This window comes from Grammomys surdaster, unplaced genomic scaffold (genome assembly GCF_004785775.1).
Source record: "Grammomys surdaster isolate TR1022 unplaced genomic scaffold, NIH_TR_1.0 191, whole genome shotgun sequence".
Taxonomy (NCBI): Eukaryota; Metazoa; Chordata; class Mammalia; order Rodentia; family Muridae; genus Grammomys; species Grammomys surdaster.
Window position 1 is genome coordinate 5020757 of NW_021604636.1, and position 24372 is coordinate 5045128.

The 24372-nt window shown below is 40.1% G+C and overlaps 1 protein-coding gene across 1 annotated transcript in view; it reads left to right on the plus strand.

Annotated features, from left to right (window-relative positions):
• Dpp4 (dipeptidyl peptidase 4) overlaps window positions 1-24372 on the plus strand; it is an 81367-nt gene that overhangs the window by 45961 nt on the left and 11034 nt on the right. Inside the window, exons 11-23 of the mRNA XM_028769236.1 lie at window positions 3099-3234; window positions 5425-5469; window positions 7420-7527; window positions 7783-7850; window positions 8812-8865; window positions 9238-9359; window positions 10844-10891; window positions 11127-11225; window positions 13712-13781; window positions 15698-15892; window positions 19313-19367; window positions 19952-20051; window positions 22774-22838. Coding sequence (XP_028625069.1) covers window positions 3099-3234; window positions 5425-5469; window positions 7420-7527; window positions 7783-7850; window positions 8812-8865; window positions 9238-9359; window positions 10844-10891; window positions 11127-11225; window positions 13712-13781; window positions 15698-15892; window positions 19313-19367; window positions 19952-20051; window positions 22774-22838 — 1165 coding nt within the window. The remainder of the gene's footprint in view (window positions 1-3098; window positions 3235-5424; window positions 5470-7419; window positions 7528-7782; window positions 7851-8811; window positions 8866-9237; window positions 9360-10843; window positions 10892-11126; window positions 11226-13711; window positions 13782-15697; window positions 15893-19312; window positions 19368-19951; window positions 20052-22773; window positions 22839-24372) is intronic.

Here is a 24372-nt window from a genome sequence, read left to right on the forward strand (position 1 = left end):
TCTGCCTGCTTCAGCTTCCAAAGAGTTTATTGTGGTGGTGGTGTTTGTTGAATCTAGATGGATAGGAATGAATGGGTAGGACCAGGGATAACAGAAGAGAATCCACGATTCAAATACATCCTGGCTGGCATTCATCTTCATACCATTCTCAGCTATACATGGTTTTACATTGTGAAAGGGACAAGAACCATAAAAAATTCATGACATTAAATTGAACCTTTATATTGAAACATAGCCATTCTTTTTAATATCGGCATTGTTTCTAGCTGCTTCTATATTGTGGTAATACAACAGACAGCATGTAGACCAAAAAGAGTAAAAATTTTACTATCTAAGTCTTCAACTAAATGTTTCTTTGGTGTAGAATATTAATTTTGAAAAACTTCATTTCCCTGTGTCTTATTTTTGATTCTTCCCAGTTCTTTGCAAGGATATATTACTCGTCCTGGGTAAGAGAGTTTACTCTCCTTCTGCTCCCTTGGGTGAGGGCAGAAGAGCTTGGTTAGGGGCCCTGGCTACTTCCCAGGAGGTGGAGAAACACTCTCAGACTCTGTACTCTGATTAGCTCCTGGATGCTAGCAACACTGATTTGTAGGCTATACCACAAACATGCGGATGCTTCAGCTAAGAACTAGAGTAAGGGCACAGCAGCTGTTTCAGAATAAAGGTCAAGGTAGAAGGAAAAGGTCAACTGGGAAAACTATTTTGGATGTTCAGGAGATCATGACGACCAAGACAGCAGAGCGTGAGGAAACCTGAAATGGGAAGGTAGCATCATGTGAGTTAACATAGTGCCTGGTTGATGCATAGGCCTTCTACACCTGAAACCCCCACTGAAATAACAGAGACCGAAAGGGTTTCCAGTGCACTGGCACATTAGACATCTATTCCATAAAAGGGGAATTGTGAAGCACTGAGTATTTGATCTTGGGGTGCTCAAGTAATACCTTCTGTAGGACTCAGAGCCCAAGAAAGGAGGGAAGACAGATACAGATGGAAGTTCTGAGGAGGGATGACTATGTGTCCTAAAAACTCAGAACACCAATCTTGCCTTTGCTGAGAGCGACATTCCTAGAAAAATTAGCAAGCACCTGTTTTATGAACAAGACCCATGTTGCCCCTGCCTCACAGCAGCTGACAGCCAAGCCAGGAAAACAAGATGACCATGGGAGAGGATAGCTGCTGTCAGCAGAAGCCAAATAAGGGGAGTAGTTAGAGGGGCCAGGTGGAAGCAACCAAGGCTGTGGGCCCAGAGGAAAAAAATAAGATGAAAGACCCACCATGAACTGACTCCTGACAGAGGGGAGCCAGGCCTTGATCAGACCTCAGAGAGAAGTGATGTATAAATAGTTACCAAAATCGTCCCTCAGGAGGGGCAAAATATCCAAGAAAAAAAGAACCACCCAGAAGAAAACAATGTTAGGGAGGCTAGCAAAAGAGTGAGTCCTAAATTGCGCACATGTTGCTATAACTCACAATACAGTTCTAAAGTACTTTAAGGTATGTCCTGGGGAGGACAGCCTGCTGGAACTGGTTCTATAAATTTGTGTTGAAATACTGCAGAGTATTCACAGGGGCCATCTTTTGACTCTTGAGGAAGGTGTTTTGGGGTCATAGTTCTTTGATGTGAAATTTTGTAGAGTCTACTTTTTCCCCCAATCTGAAGTGAAGTTGATAAAAGGGTTGAGTTCTTCTTAATAGCAAGGACACATAGACCATAAAGACTAAAAATATTTACTATCCAGGCCCTCAACTAATGTTTCTTAATCTTTTCTTTGTCTTATTTTTGATTCTTCCCAGTTCTTTGCAAGGATACATTACTCGTCCTGTGCAAGACTCCTTCTGCTCACTTGACTCCCCTGCTTTGCGAGAGGACAGAAGAGCTGGGCTCAGTTAGGAGCCCTGGCTCCTTCCCAGGAGGTGGAGAAGCACTCAGACACTGCACACTGATTAGCTCCTGGATGCTAGGAACACTGATTTAGCAGCAGCAACTTAGCAGGAAACACACTGATGGGGAGTATGTTAAATTACTAGAAAATTATAGCATCTCTGCAAGTGTCCCTGACCTCACTAAATTACTCTCAGGCAGCAGAGAGGAGTTGGGAAAGTTTCACTCTTGACTCCCTGGTACCAAGGATCGAGATAGGGACTTCACTGTCTTAAACATATGGTTTCGGTCGTGTGAGTTAAGCCACTTTAGGATGTGTCTGCTGCTTTTTTCTGTTAGATATACTTTAACATCTTTCAGAAATTAAGTTGCATTTTAAGCTAAAAGGAAAAAAAAGTATTATGTGATTAAATGGTGCTCCTAATGATGTAAAATTCTACTTCTCATTAGTTTGTCTTAGGGCTTCATTGTTGTGAGGAGACACCATGACCACAGCAACTGAAAAACATTAAAACATTAAATTGGGGCTGGCTTACAGTTCAGATAGAGGTTTAGTCTGTTATCATCATGTTGGCAAGCGTGGCAGCAGACAGGCACACATGGAACTGAGAGTTCTACATCTTGATCTGAAGGCAGCAGGAGACTGTGTACCACTCTGGGCATAGCACGAGCTTAGGAGACCTCAAAGCCCACCCTACAGTGATGTACTTCCTCCAACACACCTAAGAGTACCACTCCCTCTGGGCCAAGAGTCTATGGGGACCGTACATATTCAAACCACAGCAAACTAGATTCATCTTTACCAAGTAAAATGTTCATTTTCAACAAGATCAGAAAAAAACTCATATTTCTTTTATGTGTGTGTGTGTGCTAGCATGTGCGTGGGCACATATATGTGCTCATGCTTGTGGAGACCTGAATTTGACATGAGACATCTTTATGGCTTGTTCTTTACTCTTATTTATTGAGCAGGGTTTCTGACTAAACCCTGAACTTGCTAGTTTAGTCAAGTTTAACTACAAGCTCCACCTGGAGATCCTCTGTCTCTGCCTCTCAAGATTACAGGTGGCCTCCTGGTTTGTACTTGGACTGTGGGGGTCAGAATTTTAATCTTTATACTTGCAAGGAATTTTAATCTTTATACTTTATCCACCGTACCATCTCTCCGACCACATAATTTCTGAAATCTGTCCCCTCTTCTTATCTCCAGGGATCACTACTTATGTGATGTGGTGTGGGTTACAGAAGAAAGAATTTCCTTGCAGTGGCTCAGGAGGATTCAGAACTATTCCGTGATGGCTATCTGTGACTATGATAAGGCCAACCTAACTTGGAACTGTCCATCGGTAAGATTTTACTGGGATGCTCTGCTATTCCAATGGCATGTGACACGAGAGATCTTTGTCACCCGAGTGACTGAAGGTTGAGGTTAGTAGATGTTTTAGTTTCTCTTCTCCCTGAGTTCATATCCAGCTCTGAAGCAGGAGGTCAGTCTTGCCTGTCAGATATTTGATACCCAATGGAGCTCCCATTTCTCTTTTACAGGCTAGTCATGGTGTGGTAGGTGTGGATGTGATCATTTAGGGGTTGGGGGGAAGGAGTGACTAGAAACCCAGACGACAGATGTTGATGTCCATATTCAAGATCAGGATGAGGACTAGAGGTTGCAAAATGAAGGTTATTTTAACAGGTAAAATATAAAAGATGGAAAATAGCTAGCTAAGCATATGGGTAACAAAACAAATACCAGGAAGGCACAGATCCATTACTAGACTGTAACCATTTCTAAGTAGAAAACCGACTTAGAACCTAAACACAGAACCATCAGTCTGAGAGGGTGCCAGTGCCGAGGAGAACCGAGTGATGATCCAATTGTGAGGTGCTGAGGTTCCCAGACAGGACACTTTGAAGTCCTTTGAGGCTGAGGATTTCAGCAAAAGTGGCTTGAGAGCCAGAAGCCACAGGAGAGGCTGGAGCTGAAGTCTAAAAGATCTATGTCATGACCACTCTGTGCCTCCTTTTTCTTTCTGGTCATGAACTCTGCAATACACACACCTAGCTGCTAGCATCCCAAATGGGCACAGGGCAGAGACTTTGAGGGATGCTCCATACTTTGGACACACTCATTTGTTGATGCAAGAAACATTACATTACTTAAAATGTCCCCACCTCGTTGCTAAGCTATGGGATTGTTTTTTTTTAAATTAACTAAACAGCCTGCATTTTCCCAAAAAAATGCTTTTGTTCTGGTAGAGAGAGTAAAGATATTCCTTTAGACTTTCTCTGCAGTCAAATCTACAATATGGTAGGTACACTGAAGCCTGAGGCTCAGTGTGGTTAAAAAGTGCCTATGTCATAGGACATACCTGAACTCATACCAGGAAACCCAAAGCTCTTTGCTTTCTGCTTCCTGACTCATCAACAATATCAGGACACTGTGGCATGGGAGGGTTTAAGATAGATACAGAGGGTAATAACAGATACTCTGCTGGAGTCGGGTGAACACGATCAGGAAATGGCTTGCAGGAAGATAGAGAGCCATCTAGGATAAGATGTCCTATGTGAACAGATAAGAAAGAAAGTTCCCTCTCAGCTGAGGATTGCTTGAGGACATCCATAGAGAACATCTTAGAGTACAGAGGGACTCAACACGCTTACCACCTAAGCTGGAAGTAAGGAACTGGGTGGGAAACAAGGCCAGTGATTAAGATTTGGGCTCAAGGGCCATGTTGAGGTGTTTGAATTTATCCTGTAAGGGTTGGAAAGCTGTTTCCAGTTTCTAAAATGAAGAGAATTTAATGGGAATAGAGTTGACCATTGCCAAATAAAATCAGCTCGGAGCTGAGCAGGGAGGATAATAGACCAGAGGAATAAATGATAACTGAACATCCAACTAGGAGAGCATAGCAGCAGCCCATTAGGAACATCCAGAAGACGTGAATGATGGGAGTGTCTGTAGGCAAGGACAGAGGGCCGAAGAAACGGAGCTAAGGGAGGCTTCCATGAGAAGAGAGTGAGAAAAGCAGGAATCTAGACTGAGTGGCTAAGAAAAGGTCTGAGAACAGGCTGCTGGGCTACAGGAAAGTGAAGGACAGCATTGAGTTCTGTGCATACCAAATTTAAAATGCCAGTTGGAGTTTCAGGCCAGCAGCACCAAGCTACAGAGATAAATGATCCAATGTAATCACATGAGAAATACTAACATAAACAGACTTACAGGATGAGAGATTGTTTTCATTTCTTTTGTCATACGTGTAATTTCATTTGTAGTGTATCGTGTGGGGCTAGGGATGTAGCTCCGGTGGTGGGTTACTGGCTTAGCATGCCTGAAGGCCTTGGTTCAGCACTACGTAAACTTGCATCTGATGGTGGACCCATGTAGCCCTAGTGCTTAGGAAACTGACACAGGATCAAAAGTTGAAGGTTTTGGTCATATTGGCAGTTTGAGATACATGAGATATCCATCTTTTAAAGAAAGGAAAATTGAAGGATTTTACCATCTTCTCTGAAACACTGCACTGTTCTTTTCTCCTCAGGCACAGCAGCATGTTGAAATGAGTACCACAGGCTGGGTTGGAAGAGTAAGTGTTCTGAGTTTTGGATTTCCTATATATCTTGACTGCTACTCAGAGCTGGTTAATATGTGGCTGTCCTATACTAAGGTACTGTGTTGTCACTGATAGAAACGTGAGTCGGCCCATATCTCAGTGTTAGCTGTGCTTCTTACAGTAAATGCACTCTATATCCAAGAAGGAAAAAGACAAGTCAAACACCAAAGTCGTGAGCAGAATTGATGAGCAAAGCACATTCTCCAAGTAACTGGAGTTTCCAGTGAGCTGCAAGGCTGCCAGGATGCAGAACATACCTGTTTGACCTGTTGTTTGAGTTCTACACTTTGGAGGCAGAAAAAGGTTTTCAGTCCAGCCTGGATGGCAGCCATCAAGAACAGTACCGATCCAATAATGTCCATTGCACACCTCTCTGGAGAAAACCACACATTGGCAGGCACTTTGAGGATGCTCTTTATCTGGGAAAGCAAGGTGCTCCTCACCTCTGCTCACCACCACCTGACATGTACAGCACCCCAGACTCAAGTCTGAGACTGTGGAAGAAAGCACCGGGTTGGGGGTGGGAGGTGGGAGGAGGGACTCCAGCCACCATGACACCTTACACAGAAGATGAAAGCTGAACGACATCTAGCTTTTTAAAAAGGGTGACTGAAGTGAAGCAAAGACTGTAACCATTTCACATCTCCTGGGTGAGAGAGGTGAGGCTTCAGTCCAGGAAGACGACGACCCCTCTCTGCTGGGCTGGGAGCTACCACAACATTCCCATGTCCTTTTTTTCCAGGCACTGATTGGGCAGAGGAGAGAGGTTTGCCAACAAGAAAAGTGGTTTCCTCCATGGCAAGAGACATGCTACACTTCCTCACGACTCTCTGAAAAAAATATGTTTTTTCCTCTCTGTATTTAACCAGACAGATGCCACTTTTCACACATTTCTACTAGGCACAACTCCATCCAGGGGAAACAGGGAAATGTATTAAAAAGATAAGGCTGTGAACATGGGTCTAGAGAGGGGAATGTGCCTGAGAACTCTGTAATGAGAACACAAAGTGTACTGCACGCCTCAGCTTGCTTCATAAATGAATTCACTTTGAATCACTAAATAGAAGAGGCAAGCATTTCCCTTCCTTCCCCAGACGGGAATGGATGAGAGAGGAAACACTCAGGGCGAAGTGAACCAACAATTTTAAAAGACCATCCCCTACCTGCTTGCAACATAACCAGGAAATAGAAATTGAAACGCAACATGGTCCTTCCAGGCTGGAAAGAGACCCTCTTCTATTTAAACACGATTTTCTGAGAACTATCTCCTATTGAACTTTTAAAAAAAATAAATAATTTTTTTGTTCTCCATTTCCACATAACCATTTTTTTGTAATTTGTTGATCATCTTTAGCAAAATGAAATGGCTTAGGATAAAAATAACTGTATGAATGCTTCCATGGGAAATCTATGGCAGAGATCCCTGATGGCATCTAGTCCAGGAGTGGTTAAACACGAAGTCTGACTTTCAAACCGAATTCTGTAAAAAAAAAAAAAAAAAAAAAGGGAATGAAAATTTCCACTTCCAACCTGAAACAGTAAGATAATTAGATGCCTTCTAGAAAGTGCACTTGCAATATCAAGGAAGTTCCTTCCAACAGAGAGAGTGTTAGGTTGTGTGCCCATATGGTTGGGAGTCTCCATTATTCTTGCAAGATACGTTCTGGAACAATGGAATCATGTCTGTGGGTCCAGTATCTGCTGTGAGCATTTTTATGTGCGTTCTCCCATTTACCCCCACCAAAGTAGCCTGTGAGTTTGTTCTCTGCTCCACATCTTCTACTTGGGAAGATGGTCATTTTGACGACTTTTGTTTCACCTGACAAGCAAAGGATGCAGGGATTGGAGAGGAGATCCAGAAACTGGGGTTAACCCTGAGGTGAGATTGGCGCTGTGACATTTCTTTGCTCTGTCGTTGTCTAGTTTAGGCCTGCAGAACCCCACTTCACCTCTGATGGAGGCAGCTTCTACAAGATCACCAGCGACAAAGATGGCTACAAACACATCTGCCACATCCCGAAAGATAAGAAAGTGAGTGTGCTCATGCAGCAGATCCCAAGCTGACCTCCTTCCCTAACTGCAGTAGACATCATTTCAGGACATTGAGCGGTGTGCAGAAATAGACTAATGCAAATTCTTCAGTGGTATATGGGCTGACGCAGAATAGGACACTGATGCCCCCAAAAGCAATCTCAAGTTTATTTGACTTTCTGATATAAATGATTAAATCATCTATTTAACTTTGCTAGGGGAGTCTAATATATCTCATATTTAAAACCCCGCCAGGACTGTACATTTATTACAAAAGGAGCCTGGGAAGTCATTAGTATCGAAGCTCTGACCAGCGATTATCTGTGAGTATATTCTAATAACCAGTAAGTAGGCTGTAAACCCGTGCGTTATACTCAGGCCCTCTCACAGAAGCGCAGGAAAATCTCCCACAAAGAATCGTTGATTTGGAATATGTTCAATCCTTTTTTTTTCTTTTTAACATACGGAAGCCTTAATGATTTTCACATACGCTCAGCAGATTTGACACCATGCCACCGAGCGGTTCTACCTCTCGGTTTTACCTGCTTTGCACTGGAGGGGCTGCAGTCTCTGATGAACATCCTGGGCTGCTGCAGGGGCGCTCTGCCTTCTGTTAACTTCAGACTGACATGGGCTCTCTGAAAGACTGAGAAAGTTAATTTTATCTGTCGGTGGCTTGGCCTTGCTCTTTGGATTATGGAAAGCTTTGCTTTAAGTGCCTACTAAAAGCCTACGTGAGCTGTCAGCAAAAGGCATTTTTTACTTTCCATTAGGATCTTGGGCTCTTCCTTCCTTGGCCTCATCACAGAAGAATTTTGCCATTGCCCAGAGTAGTTTCTGAAGACTTTACAGAGAGAGCTCTGCCACTTTCTGGAGTATACAGTCCCTACCGCCATGCTGATTATGTAATAAAACAGAAAAGACAGAAATCAGGAGTGGTACTTGAAGTGGGGGCAGGGTTCTCAGTTTCAAGCTAGCTGTCCAAGCACATTTTTCTTATAAAAGCTCTGTTTTGCGTTTTTTTACTTACCATTTCAATTCATGAAGAACTCCCTGGATTCATACATTTCAGACTGTTTAAAGAAAGTCTCCTGGGTAGAGATGGTGGAGGGAGATAGCTTCTGGATGGAATGGAGGGGCAGAGCAGAGCAGCAAGCGTGGAGAGAGGCACACACTCATGCAGTACAGCCATGTGTGCCTGTGTGCCTGGGTTGGAGATCAGGGGATATAGTTAATATTTCTGTAAAACATATTTAATATATATTGTCTTTGTTTTCTTCTCAGATACTACATTAGTAATGAATATAAAGAAATGCCAGGAGGAAGAAATCTTTATAAGTAAGAGTGCTGCTGGGACATTTTCATCAGGGGTTTTCAGTGACAGATTATTCCTTGTCCCTGTCTCTGTCTGTCTGTCTGTCTGCATGTCTGTTTTGTCCTAATTAATATTACACTGGAATTGTTTTAAGTACTTATATTACTTCACTTATCATTCATAGATAACCAAAACAATGACTTCATTAGGTGTTTACTGGCATTTCCTAATTATGGAACACTGAGGTTAATACATGCATTTTATGGTGAAGAGAAAGCCCCTGGAGGGTTGCTATGGTGGTCTGAGTCCACTGAGACCGGAGCATGACATTAGTCAGTTTCTTCCTCTCATATATGTTTTGATGAAGTACTTAATCCCCACTATTGGCTTTACAGAATCCAACTTACTGACCACACCAATGTGAAGTGTCTTAGTTGTGACCTGAATCCAGAAAGATGTCAGTATTATTCGGTGTCATTTAGTAAAGATGCAACGTACTATCAGCTGGGATGTTGGGGTAAGTTTGCATTGATTTGAGGAAGAAGAAGAGCCAATGCTTGATCTGTGAAAACTCCTGTCCCTACAGCCCCTAGGGGCAGGAGACCCTGAGAGTTTCCTCCAAGAGCCTATTTTTAATTCTCTGCTCAGCCCTTTTTCCTTTGGCAACCTAGGAGCCCTTGAAGACACCCGAGTCCTTTTCTATACTCATAGTGTGTGATGTAGACACAATACTTTCTTCCCTGAGTTCATTCTTTGATACCCACGTGTTCTAGGTTTTAAATAATTATTTTATGCATTTGTCCTTAAGTTAATAAAACACTGCCTATCTCCCAGAATCCTTACTACCCTGTCTTCTGTTGATATTGCTGCTGTTAATTGTTATTCCAAGTCTAGAAGCCTGGGTAAGGGGAGCCACAGTGACATTTGAGTCATACAGTAAGATCAAAGAGGCTTCTCTGAGTCCTCTTTTCTAATGCTGTACCAGGCTTCTTTTTAAAATGAGAAAATGAGTCTTGATACTCTAAAAATGCATAGTCAATGGCAAAGGGAGCTTCAAAGGACTTATCCTGTTCTTCTTTCCCTGAGGTATTTTGTTCTCTCTGATGCATTTCTTTAGTGTTCTTTAGTATGGCTGGATGCTGCCATCATTTCTTGGGTATGTGCTTTATACTAGGAACTGTGTTAAAAGCTTAATATTTGTGATCTTATTTAAACCTTAATAAAACGCTCCAAAGTACATATTATCGTCACTTTATCTGAAAAGTTATTGGCACCTAGACACACTGACCTAACCTATCCAGCAAGTCAGCCAGAATTCAAACCTATGTCTAGCCGTGCCTTCACTGTGGTTTTTTTTTTCAAGCAAATATAGAAATTAAATATATCATTTAAATGCATCAAAATTAAATAGATCACAAGATAGCTTTGCTATACATTACCTTCCACTCCACAGCTACCACAGTTGGGATAAATAGTGAGGATACGGGCTGGTGAGAAAAACACATTTCCATGCCAGAAAGAAACTGCTTATCCAAGTTAGGCACTGCAGATGTGTCTCCTGGCTCCCAGACTCTCCTGAGTGGGGGGACCGTGAGCGGACTCGCCTCCTCCAGGTGAAGCTGGTTCCAGAGCTCTGCCCACTCACCCTCCAAGGATCACAGGGCCTCAGTGGTAGTATGGTCAACATGTGGTCACAGAGAATGGGGAAGGTTAAGCTGTAATTTCAGCTCGCTGATGAGGAAACTGGGCATGGAGATGGTAGCCTGCCCAGGACGTCCACCAGAGCAGAGGTCCATTTCCAGCTCCCTTTACCTGAGCCCTGTGCCTCTGTAGGAATGCATCCTTCACTTAATTGTAGTTATTAGTGAGAAAAAAAGTAGGGGTGTGGAGGAGAGAGCTAAGCTTCTTATCTCCTGCAGTAGCTGCTTTGGTCAGACGGTATGTGTTTGAAAGTTCACACATGCATGCTATCCTCATCTAAAACCTGTTTTTCATTCACAGGCCCTGGTCTGCCACTCCACACTCTGCATCGCAGCACCGACCATAAAGGTACTCTGTCATACTTCCCCTGCCACCGGCTGGTAGGAAAGCATGCACGTGAATAGGACTAGCATGGGTTTTCCCTTGGCATTAGTGTCTTACCCAGGAGTTGGACACAAGCCTTCCTACCTGAAGTGTGCAAGCAAGGCCCAACTGCCACAGTGCACGCTTGCTCACTGTTGTCTCATGTGACCTAACCTCTTTGTACTGTTATGAATTATGGCTGCTTCATATGTTTGTTTAGAGCTACGAGTCCTGGAAGACAATTCTGCTTTGGATAAAATGCTCCAGGATGTTCAAATGCCTTCAAAAAAATTGGACTTCATTGTTTTGAATGGAACAAGTAAGTTACAGGTCTTTTGGAATAGTGTTTTTCGTGAAAACAATAATAAAATACAAATAATGAGACAGTTTGGTCTGAGGATATGTGCTTTGTGTTGTATGAATCTAATTTAAAAGGTTATTTTTTTCCATCAAACATTCTATTACAACAACTACTACTTTTGCTTTGTGTGTGTGTGTGTGTGTGTGTGTGTGTGTGTGTTAAAACAGGACTCTACATAAAATGCATTTTGTCAAGAGCGTTTGGGGGAAATGTATTATAGAGAGGTTAGTTCATCAAGTTAGTAACTCTGTTCTACCAGCTATCGTTAATTGTAAAAGCATAATGGCAAAGCTAAATCACACCTGATATATTTTATCTCTGCACCGTAGAGTTAGAAAACACCTAAGATGATTATGTTAAAATTTTGAGGTTGTTTCTAAAATGTTTAAACTTCATGCTTTTTTGGGGAGGGGGGAGGGGTTGTTGTTTCCTAATGAGCTCAGGTGGGGTGTGTTGTAAGCATGGATTGCTCTCAGACACCACTAGAACAGTAGATTTATTTGAGTTAGAAATCCTTGGGTTTTTTTGTTTGTTTGTTTCTTTTTCCACTCAAGAATAATGACTTATGGGACTTCATGACTGATGAGTTTAGATTTTTAATTTAGCATAATTGGAAATATGGAGCTGAAGAGATGCCTCAACCATTGGGAGCTGATACAGCTCCTGCAGGGGCCCTGAGTTCCTTTCCAAGCGCTCATACCTGGTGGTTTACAAACTATGTAACTCCACCTCCAAGAATTCCAACACCCTCTTCCGGATTCCCAGGGCATCTGCTCTTCCATTCACAAGCCCACACAGAGAGATACATATACACATAACCTAAACTAATAATACTTTTTAAAAGAAAATGAATAAAGTATTCAACCCTTGTCATTGTAAAGGGTAGGACAGGCCCTGGAAAGCAGGGCCCACTTTAGCAGAATAACTTAGCACGCTGCTCAAAGGGAATGTGTGTGTCACCAGGGTCCTCGATAACAAACACCTTCTGACCCAGCAGGGGTGCCACTGCTCCTTGTCCCTGAGACATCTTGAATGTAAAGAGCTCATTTTGACAGTCTGGTGCAGAGTTCTGCAGTGCATATGGAGACGCCATTCTATTTCGGTGGCACACAGTGGGAGTCCTTAGGTTTTAGGGCTGGGGAGGGCATGTGGTTAAAAGAAAATTTTCATAGAGCAAAGGAGGGGAACTAACATAACGGGGGGTGGGGGTGGGGGGGGAGACCCATTAGGCTCTAGCCAATCTCACTACAGGACAAGTGATTGGCCTAAGGATCTGAGACCTTGGGACCTCAAAAACCCCTCGTCTCACAGAAAAACTGCTGTTTTACAAAAAGATGGAGTTAAAACCCCTCTAATCAACTAGTGCAGGCCAGACAAGAATCGTGATGGGTGCATGCATTAAAAATATCAGTCAGTCTGGCTAATAGTTTGATATTTGATTAAAATTATAATAGAAAATTATATTTTTTTCGTACCTACACATTGAATAAAAAATATAAAATGATTAGGAAGCACAGATAGAAGATAAGCCCATCTATGTAAATATTTGACCATTGAATCCTTCTTTTTCTCTTTAACCAAAGTCATTCCGAAAATCAATCAAGAAGCAAAAGGGAAAGTAAACATAAGAAATACCTCTAGAGATCAGGGTTTTTTTTGTTTGTTTGTTTGTTTGTTTGTTTGATTGTTTGTTTTTTGTTTTTTGTCTTGGTTTGGTTTGGGTTTTTGAGCCTATAGTTTATGTCTTCCTGAGGATGTGAAACTCTCATTTGGATTTATTAGACTTATTTACTCTGAGAGCAAAGAAGACTGACTCATTATTTTTAAGATTTTTTTTTTATTAAACCGATGTTAAATCAAGCACAAGAATTTAAATGGATCCAAGGAATTGCCCACAGAACACGAAAGCAGTTTATTCCACAGAAGCCGACTTCATTCTGTGAAAAGCTGAGCTGAAAACAGGACTCTGCTTTTCGGTCTAGGATGGCAATGGGAATTATAAAATCGCTATTAAATCATCCAGATTTTAAAAGAGTTATGGCCGACTGCAAATTCTAAACAGCTTCAAGGAAATTCGAGAAGAGGAAAACATTTGGGAGGAAAATTTAGAACGTAAACAAGCTAGATAAGTAGATTGGGTGCCAAAGAACAGAAGCATAAAAACAAAACATTAGGAATCCTAAAATGCACTTGTATTTTAGAGGCATCGATGGATTCCACGGCTGTATTAGGAACAGTTCAATTGTTTTACCACCACAGTAACTTGCATTTGTGAACTAAACAGCTGGTTTTTACATCTTTAAAATGTGATCCTAAGCTGATCCTTCTCTTTTTCTGTCTAACTTAACAAATTGGTGAACTCTGAGGAATTACTGAGAAATAAGGAATGAGATCTCACTAATAACTATTTTTTAACTCACTAATTAATCTTTATGCTTGTTTAGGGTTTTGGTATCAAATGATCTTGCCTCCTCATTTTGATAAATCCAAGAAATATCCTCTACTGTTAGACGTGTAAGTATTCAAGAGAGAGTAATTCAAATGCTGCAATTTTCTGGGGGTACAGATTAGTGACATATAAAGCCAATACTTCTCTTCTTTCATACAGCTATTCCCCCTCCCATCTTGTACCTACAAATCCCATCTGTGTTTTCTCTTAATTTAATAAATGAGGTCTACACTTCTCTCTGTCATAATCATACGATTTGCTTTGCTTCCCTAGAGTTTAAGGGAGCCCCACTGGCCTTTTCTGGTTCTCATCTCCATCTTTTCTTCCTGACAAGCAAGAAAAGGGCACTTTTAATCTACCAAGTTTTCTGTCATGGACACGGCCAAGGAATTTCATGTTACAAAAAAAAATATTTACTCATATATGAATGCATGAATATGTTCGCCTGTTTAAATTTAGAATGCTACAACATTTAGTTTTAAATTAAAACAATGTGATATTTTGCTTAAATGAAAGTTCTTTTAACTTCCATCTCTAAAGAAGAGGCAAGAGTGTGTTAGTAGAGGCATTCATGCAGGACTTGGTTGTTCATTGTGGGGTTGCAACAGTCAATGAATAGGAAAAATAATGAATTGAGAGGGAACTATTATTAGAGAAGATGTGTATGTACCCAGAAGTCATGTAGACTGTGCAGAGAGGACATTGAAATAAGAAGCAATAAGCTTCTAGGGATTATCTCTTGATACACACGAGATTTGTATATATGGCTATACGTGTGGTAGATTTTAGGCTGTAAAGGTTGCAAATACAGCAAAGTTCAAATTCTTGCACCGATAAATAATATACTTATTTCAAGTTTATATTTCTTTGTCCTTGAGGTTTTAATACTAGCATTCTTTCATATTATGGTCCTTTCTACCATGGTATAGAGTCTCAGAGTGGGCAACACTATATAAGAGCCTTGAGGGAATGAAAAGCATGTGATGCTCTAGTCGAAGTCTTTAAGGAAATCCCAACCTAGGAAATAAATGTATAGACCGAGATGGAAAAACTACACTAGTCATCATTGTTATTTTTATAAAACAATTTCCCCTATCCCTAGTATTTGATAAATAACATTTTCTATTTTTAAGATTGCACAGTACTTAAAACATAGACTGTGCTTGACGATAGTGTTCAAATACAAATCTTTAGGATGTATTTAAAGGAAACACACACAGCCATAATGGTCATGTTGCCAAATTAAAAGAATGCAATTGTCATCTCAGAGACTTACTACTGAATAAACTTACCATTATCTAGTTCTTTCTAAACTCTGGCTGGCAGGTTCAACTCAACAGTTCTGGTCTAAACTCCTCTCCAACTCTCCTTCTCACTAAATTGCTCTGCTTAACCTCAAACTAACTCTGGATTTGTTCTAATCTTCTGGCTCCTTCTTATTCTCTGGCTCCTGTCTTCACATACAACTTGTCTCTGTAAAATTGTCTCAGTCACACTCTCTCTCTCTCTCTCTCTCTCTCTCTCTCCCCCCCCCCACTCCTGCTCCATCTCTCTTTACCTCTTCCCCAACCCCTCCTCCCCTTTCTGCTATTTTCCTGTGAGTTGGGTGTTTACTGTCTCTGATCACTGTCTGCCCCTCAATTAGATGTCACTTTCAAACATGGTTGCTTCCTTCTACAAACAACCTTTGCTTTCATTGTAGGATTAAGCATGTGCACTAAGGGCTACCTGTATTCCAGCTAGAGGGATTAAAGGTGTGGTCTACATTTCAGCCAGATCACACAGACATAGAAGACCTTTGGATGTGATCCTTGTCAGAGCAGCCTTGTTGCTGGATTAAAGTTCCTCTATAAATGAACCCATTCTTGATAGTTCAGTGCTTACTATGATTTTTCAGGCCCATGATTGAGAAGGATACAAATACCTGATCCATAGGAGAAAAATGGTAGTGTTCTTTATTTAAATGTGGAACTTTTCACAGATATGCAGGACCCTGTAGTCAAAAAGCAGAGCCTTCTTTCAGACTGAACTGGGCCACTTACCTTGCAAGCACAGAAAAGATCATAGTAGCTAGCTTTGACGGCAGAGGAAGTGGTTACCAAGGAGATAAGATCATGCATGCGATCAACAGAAGACTGGGAACGTTGGAAGTTGAAGATCAAATTGAAGCAGCCAGGTAAGCAACTCAGAGATGAACTCAGATATCATTGACTTCTTTTCTTTCTTTCTTTCTTTCTTTCTTTCTTTCTTTCTTTCTTTCTTTCTTTCTTCCTTCCTTCCTTCCTTCCTTCCTTCCTTCCTTCCTTCCTTCCTTTCTTTCCTTCCTTCTTTCCTTTGTTCTTTCTCTTTCTTTCTAAAATATGAAGAATTTGAAGGTACTGGAGGATGAATTTATAATCCCTCACCAGTGTTAGTTTTTAGTTTTTATTTCTATATGACTTGAGAAAGGGAGTTGGCATATACACTACCGTCATCCAAGAGTTGAGGGTGAGCTCCATGAAACCCAGGGATAAACTGAGGAAGGAGTGACTTTGTTAGTGAGACTTCCGGGTGCTGCAACACGATGTCTGGCGGAAGAAACTTTCAAGGGGAAGGATTCATTTGGAGTCCTGGTTTGAGAGATGTCAATCCGTTATTCTTGGTTCAGTTGGATAAGGACAAACCACAGTGTTTTCAGCCCTTTCTTCTGTGCGCTTTGATGACAATTTTCACTTTAAAGTTGGCGGAAAGCAACCAGCAATTATCATGCCAAGCACTGAATGCTAGGCAGTACTGACTTTTCTTCCCTCAAATAAATTAGTCTTTCACCATAAAACCCAGCCTCCCACAAAGTCTTAGGACATGGGACAAAGGTAGACAGGTCCTTTACTACAGTAAAACAATGACCTTTGGTCCAATTGTTGGTTAATTCCCTCGGCCTCCTCCCACCCCCATCTGATTCCTAATGAGTAGGATGTGCTGCTGCCTACATCCTTACAGGCACTCTGGGTTTCCAAGCTCCCACCATGACCACTCACTAACCTCTGCTGACAGCATTCTAGCCAGTTTCTTCAAAGCATTTCTTTTTCTGAATTTCTAATCCAGACGAATGCCAAATGTTTCTGAGTTATGAGATCTAATGAGTCACAGCAAGGACCCTGTCTCTTGGTCCCAATGATGAATGTCAGTGAGATTTTTGTTACAATTATAAAATATAGGATTAAACAACTTAAAAGGAGAAATTACTTACTCTGCACCATGGTTTTAGAGATTTCAGTCCACAGCCCTTGGCTCTGTTGCTTCCAGGCCCGTGGTGAGGTAGAAAATTAGAGTAGCAAAACTTGTGATGAGCCTGTCTACCTCATGGGATAGTAGAGTGGGCCTTCTCTCCTCCCTCATTTATTTATTTATTTATTTATTTATTTATTTATTTATTTATTTATTTATACCCTTGCTGATGGAAAGGTACTGCTCACATTCAGGGTGGGTCTTCTGTTCACTGTTTACCCAGAGATACATGCAAGGCTTGTCTTAGTAATGCTTAGGCCACGTATCAGTACAATCAAATTGAAAATTAAATTTAACTATCACACTAGGTAAACATTTCGCTAAATAGTTGAGCCCATCCCTTATAGTCAGAACTACATGGTAGAGAAGTTGAATGTATATTCAACCTTGTAGAGACTAATAGCAAGGCAGTCCAAGAACTGGCTCCTACAGCCTAGATAAGGGTGACTCTTCTATTTTTGGAAAGTTTTGGGGCACAACTGTCATGAATCACAATTATGAGAGCTTCATTAAGTATATACTGGGCATCTCATTCTGACCTTCCCCCATACAAATACAAACTGATGTGTTTTGGGTTAAAAGAGAGAATCATACTATGGTAAACACATAGCTTAAGCTGCAAGGCATCCCAGGGAGGGGGGGGTATTCTTATCATGTATTTCAAGTAAAGAAACAATTTGTTGGGGAGAACTAGGATTAGAATCCAGTCTATTCCAACTCTTCTGTTCAACTGGATCTAGCTGGTGAATTGTATATGCAACCTTTGGGTTCCCAAGCAATCTGATAAGTGTTTGAAGAAGTCTAATAAATCAGCGGTTTGAGACTGTGTTGTAAATTAGAGACTGAGAGATTCAGAATCATCCGTGGAAGATCATTGTATGGAGAAAAAGAACTTTAAAGAGAAATAAAGAAAATAAAAGATGTTAGATAAGTCTCTCTAAGTGAATGAAGTTCCTTATGCCAAAGTTAATTACTGACCATTTTCTTTAAAATGTAAAAGAAATTTTAGATTAACAAAAGGGTAAATTAGAGATTTTGTTGTAAAAAAAATAAGCTTTTATCCAGTAAGATTGGTCACCTTTCTATCAGAGGAAGCTATGGTTTCTGTAACCCCATGAATCTAAGTTCTAAAAATGCTAAAATCACTGAGTGCAATATTTATAAACTAAAGTCCCAGTTTAAGACAATAATGATATGCAGTACTACTTATACAATGGAATACTGTTACAGTAACTAAAAGGAACTGAATACAGGAGCACAGACGACTCCCCAAATAACACTGAATGAAAGAAGTCAGGTATGAAGTTCAAAATCAAGTGCAAACTCAGGTCTATATTTGTGGAATACAGCAAAAAGAAACATTTTAATTTATTTTCACTTTTCAGACAGGAAAATGACCAGGAGTGACCTTGTGATAGCATACATGTTTACTTTGTAAAGGTGTATCACCCTGTGCAATCATGATTCAGATCCTCTCTGTATTTAAGGAGACTGACAAGGAGAAAAGTTGAAAAGAACTCTTAATTTGTTTTGGTACCACTTGTCTCTGCAGCCTTGGACACATACCACCAATTGAAAGCAAAATCCACTGTCCATCAACAGGAAGACTTCTACACCTCCTATAACACCACAAAATTACACATTATATTTGCTAGACTTTCTTAAGTAAAAAAAAAAAAATTGGCTTTTGATTTAAGGATAAGACTTTAAAAAAATAGGAGTATAAAACAAAGATCATATTTCTTTACCTGCATTTCAACTCCTGACACAGTTGGGTGACAAAGATGTTTCTTAATCCATCAAAGAAAATATACTTTCATTTAATGGTGCTGAGCTAGCTAATCAACACCCAGCCCAGGATGGGATTTAGATGTTTGTGTTTAAATTCTCAGGTAAGAGTACAGAGACAATTCTAAACCTTCTCAGATGTTCTCCATGCCCTTGTCTTTTTCTATTGCAGGGGGTAACCACTTTCAAACTGAAAAACATCTGGAGAGATTTAAATTCAATTATGTAAAGAAAAGTGCATCTGGGCTGCAAATTTTTATATAAAGCTGTGAAAAAAACTGCCAGGATTTGTTTTCTGTGAATCATACACGCACACACACACACACACAGAATTTTTATGGACTCAACCCTTCTTCATGTCGTTCTGATGTTAGCATGGTAGATACTGCTCGGAGGTGTTTTTGACCACTGGTTCTGTTGCTCTTAATTTGTAATAGAATGAAGGAGATAAAAAAGGACCAGCTTTTCACATTTATGTGGTTAGCTTACTTCTCTATACACAGTGGAAAACTGATTTGCAAACTTCTTTCGTGTGTTTTAGGCAATTTTTAAAAATGGGATTTGTGGACAGCAAGCGAGTTGCGATTTGGGGCTGGGTGAGTAGCTGTCTTGACTCATGGATTTGTGTGCACTCCTTAGAGAATTTAACAGACTGGGGGTTAATTTATCTTTTGCATGTAAATCTTTGGAGATGAAAATCCTGTCTGTCATGTCTTGGGCCTCTGAGCAGCAGGCTTCCTAAATGCCTACTGAGTAAGACATGTAACTCTGTTTATTGTGATGAGATACAGAGGCCAGAGCAAGAGTGGGGAGGAAGGAAGGAAGGTGGGTGGAGAAGGCAAAAAGAAAAGAAGGCAAGAAAAAAAGAGATATCTTATTAATCAGCAAAGGTTCTCTGCATATTGTTTTTATTTACTATTTTCTTTAATTTTTGTATGATCACTAGGGTCCACTAATGTCCCATTCTTGTTCTCCTGATGTCTATGAAAAGGGACCAGGACTCTGAAAGTGTATACTTTAGATACTGGCCAATTAAAGCCAATTTAAGCCTCGTATACCATGCTTTCTATCTCTAAAGAGGCACAGTATATAAAGATGTGAGAAATGTGGAAACCGCGACTCGCTTACCATATGTCCTTATTCCTTTACCTCCATAAAAATAACTGTTTCCATTCCCCAGTCATATGGAGGGTACGTAACCTCAATGGTCCTGGGATCTGGAAGTGGCGTGTTCAAGTGTGGAATAGCCGTGGCACCCGTGTCACGGTGGGAGTACTATGGTATGTAACTGCTGTTGTATGCACTGAGCTATTAAGTGTCGACCTTAACATTCTAGTGAGAATGCCATTCCTATTTTAGTTTTCTGTGTTTCTATGGAAAATAATAGGCTGGGTTCTTTCTGTGGCTGTTTACAGAGTCGTATAAGATGTTCTCGTTTGTTCTGCTGTTACACAAGCCCGAATGCCATTGTGTGTTACCTACACATTTACTTTCTCATCAACAAGCCTGTTTCCAGAGTTTTAAAACAGTGTTAGTGCTACATTTCTCAAATAAATGTTTCTTTATTGTTATTAGAGTTTGATTTGGGACTTCACATATAAATAGAGGAGAGGAAGTATCTATCTCTTTTCCTCTGAATGAAGGTTAAATATTAGTTGGGTGTTCCAGGAAGAAGAGACAGGAACAGTTGAGTTTCTAGGAGGATTTGGTTTCCCACTGTATTTTAGTACTAGAATATCATCATCATCATGAGATAGACCATACAGCATCATTTTCTGACATGACAACGCCCAGGGCAAGGCTAGGCAGAGATGAACATCGAGGGTTAGGAAGGGGATGCAATATTTTCTCACGCATTCTCTGATCTCACTTAGGTTCCTTATGTAGCAGTGCAAGAACGGAATTGTTGATAAAGTGTGTGCTTGTTAATATCTATACCCTAATATATGGCAGCACAAATCCTGCAAACACTCATCTTTGAAACTCTCTCCAAGTCAAGAGAAGCCAATGTGCAAATCTTTCCACCATCTTTCCGCTGAAAACTTGGCAGGCTCAGATACAATTTAATTTGCACACAATGGAGTTGTTTTTCCTTGTGATACTTTTGTTTCTAATTAATTGTTTTGTTGGATGGTTTGTTTCTGGAGACCTCTGGTGGTCAATCAAATAATAAAATAGCCTTTGTGAGGTTGCAGACATGTAAGAGAAGTTCATTAAATGTACACGGCCTAATACACAGTAACGAAAGAGAGCTTTTAATATATGTGTAATTTTAAACAATTTTATTCAAAATTGAAGACAATGAATATGTAAGTGATGTTTCAAGACATTGCTCTAAAATTTCACAACTATAGTATGTAGCTATGCATATTTTTAAAAAGTATAGTTTCAAAAAATTTCAGATCTTAATACACATGTAAACATGGTTAATATAGATTTAAAAAGTGGCATGTCCTGAGAAAAGCAGATTGAGGGCTGTAGAATAGATGTTGAAAAAGTTTTATATTGCTCTCAAAGACTGCTTTCCCCCTATTAAATACATAAGCAATATTGCTAATATTTGATTTTTTAAATTAAAATATACATGAAAAGATCATTATCTTTTACTTTTAAGTGTCCTTTAAGATGCTATATTTTTATAGGAATGATCTGTAGATACATAAAATTACACATAGTCCATATTCACTTTAAGTAAAATAACAGATATTACTATTACTACTGCTCACTTAGGAGGAGGGGGTAGTAATGGAAGACCAAACACTCTTCAGCCGTGTTTTTAATCTAAGCCTCAGTCACTGCAAAGCATCACAGTATTGACTTTAAGCAATAAAAGGTTTTAAAGAATCCATAGAATGAACGTCGAGATACTCGTTCAGTCTAGGGAGAGTCAAGCATAGAGGCAACACATGATTTTTAGTCTCATTTACTGCAATCTGGCCATTTAAGGAGGCAGCTTTTAAAACATCACGTAAAGCAAAAGAGATCAGATTCAGAAAGACAAATGTCACATATTTCCCTTCACATGTAAAACCTAGAATTGACATTAAAATATAAAGGACTGTAAGTATGACATGAGAGTAGAAGGGGACTGTCTGGAAAAACCAAGGAGACAAGCATGTAGTGTGAAGGGGTCAGCAGGGGGATGGGCTGAAAGTAGGCACAGCAGCATGTACTTGAATGAGATCTCTTTATTAAACTCACACTTTGTACAAAGAATAGACACTAATAAGTTACAAAACAACAACAACAACAAAATTCCATCAGTGATATTTTAGAGTACTATATAATATAGGATTTCAAATTTTTAAATTGAGTAAAGTTATGTTTAATTACCCAAAATAACTAAACCAATTGTGCAACCTGTTATTCTACCATATTTATATATAAAAGAGCTTATGTCAGTTCAGCAGACAGATATTAATGTAATCTGTTCGCAGTGCTCAAGTGTTACAGCACAAAACTTGAGACCTCCCCATAACGTGAGGGAAAACAAATGTTTAACTTGAATTATGATGAAGCAGCTGTGTCAATATGGACTGTTAATTCTTTCTTTTCACCATAGTGGATCTCAACCTGCCCAAAATGTAAGGTTTGAGGAAGTCACTTGGAATTGATCATTGCTAGATATTCCCAAAAGGAGATCGATTATCGTAGCATGAGGGATGTGTTTGTCTTTGTACCACAATGAGACAACAGAGGCACTAGATGACTCTGATTGAGTGGGCCTCTCTGCGGGTCAGTTGCTGGTTGTGTTTTAGGTTGTCTAGTCTGTACACCCAGTACCCTGATCCTGAGGGCTGAGTCCAGATGCGTCAGTGCTGCAGAGGAGTCCTCAGTCTGAGAGTGTGGCCTGGCCATCAGCATCTCTGGCCTCATTAGCAGGGCTTGGTGGAGGAGATGCCTTCATGAGTTAAGGCACAGGAAGATAGGAAAATGTAATAGATGTGATAGATGTAAGAAATGCTGTTATTAAAGGACCTCTTTTCTCTTTTCCTATCCCAGACTCAGTGTACACAGAGCGTTACATGGGTCTCCCAACTCCAGAAGACAACCTTGACCATTACAGGGTAAGAGCTATGTCAATCTTATAATTGTGTATAAGTGGCCCAGGAACTTTGTAATTGTATCTATTTTAGAAAAAAATATTATTTCCAACAAAATTCTTGTTAAAAAGAAATAACACAGGTGGTTTAGAGATACTCCAATAGCTTCCCCTACTATATTTTGCATAATTACAGTCTTTATCATATGCTATATAGGTCACAATATGCATTCATTTGGAAATACAAAGCAACATCAGATAATTACTTTAATTATAAAAATTTCAGTTTAGAAAACATGTCAAATTCAACATATTCTTTTTAGGACCCGGAAGATTCTTTAAGCCTTTAGCAACATATTAAAGTTTTTATGTTATTATAATAGTTAAAAGGTAAATGCATGTCTATAATTCTCTTACTCGCAGCCAGCTATGTAGATTTTTAACACGGGATTTGCATAAAGCAGGCGAGGTGGCAGGTGCAGTTGGGGAGTACCCTGAAGAGCCCTGTCCATGAATTACCAAATAGCTTTCAATAGTGGGAGAGGCAGTGGGCAGCTGGCTCTCCGGAGAAGCTGACACATTTGAAAGGTGACCTGACTGTCGCTGCACTTGCCATCACTAGTGTGGAGGCCACAGCCAAGCCTGAACACGCATTGCATCCTCCTGATGCAGCTGTAGGAACCAGCACCACATTGACATTTTCAAAACTTTCCTGGGTCTGTTGGCACTATTAGTTGAGGAAAAAAAAAAACCTTGTAAACTAAATTAAAGCTTTTCGATAACAACTAAAATCATCTCTGACATTTCCATTCTCCAAAGATGTCCAAAAACTCTCCGCAGGAAAATGAATTAAAAAGAGAGAAAAACAAGAATAATGTCAACACAGAATTTTCTCTGTTGTGACTCTTAATACATAGGCCTAAGAGTAATATTCCTCTGACCAGTATACATACATTTTTGGAAGATGCTATCATTATTAAAATGGCATCTGAAATCATCTGATCAAAACACAATGAGTTCAAAGTTTCAGTTTTGCAAGATGTTTGTGTGTGTGTGTGTGTGTGTGTGTGTGTATAATTTTACTTTTATCTGCTGTCTAACTAGCAAGCTTGCATGTGCAGGGGGCATGTTATATTAGTACCTGTATGTTTTTATGTTTCTGAGACATTATAGAAAAGTAACAACCTACAAATTAAGATGACACACTAGATATCTTTAGCTACAAAAAAGCCTCCTGATCAGGCTATTCCCATTTCTGTCAGAACTCTCCATTCTTCTCACTCTTGAATTCCATATCCTATAATCTGTTTTAAGTATTGTTTCTCTCATTCCTAACTACAATGCTCCTAGCAAATGACCTAGCTCCCTGTGTAATAGTAGCCCAGTGTGTAAACTTCTGCTCTGTTTTTTCATAATATACTCTATTTTACACCTTGCTAGTACCTTAACTACATACAGAGACACACACATACACAGACAGACAGACACACACACATACACACATATACATATACAGACACACACACACATTCATAGACACAAACATACACAGACACACA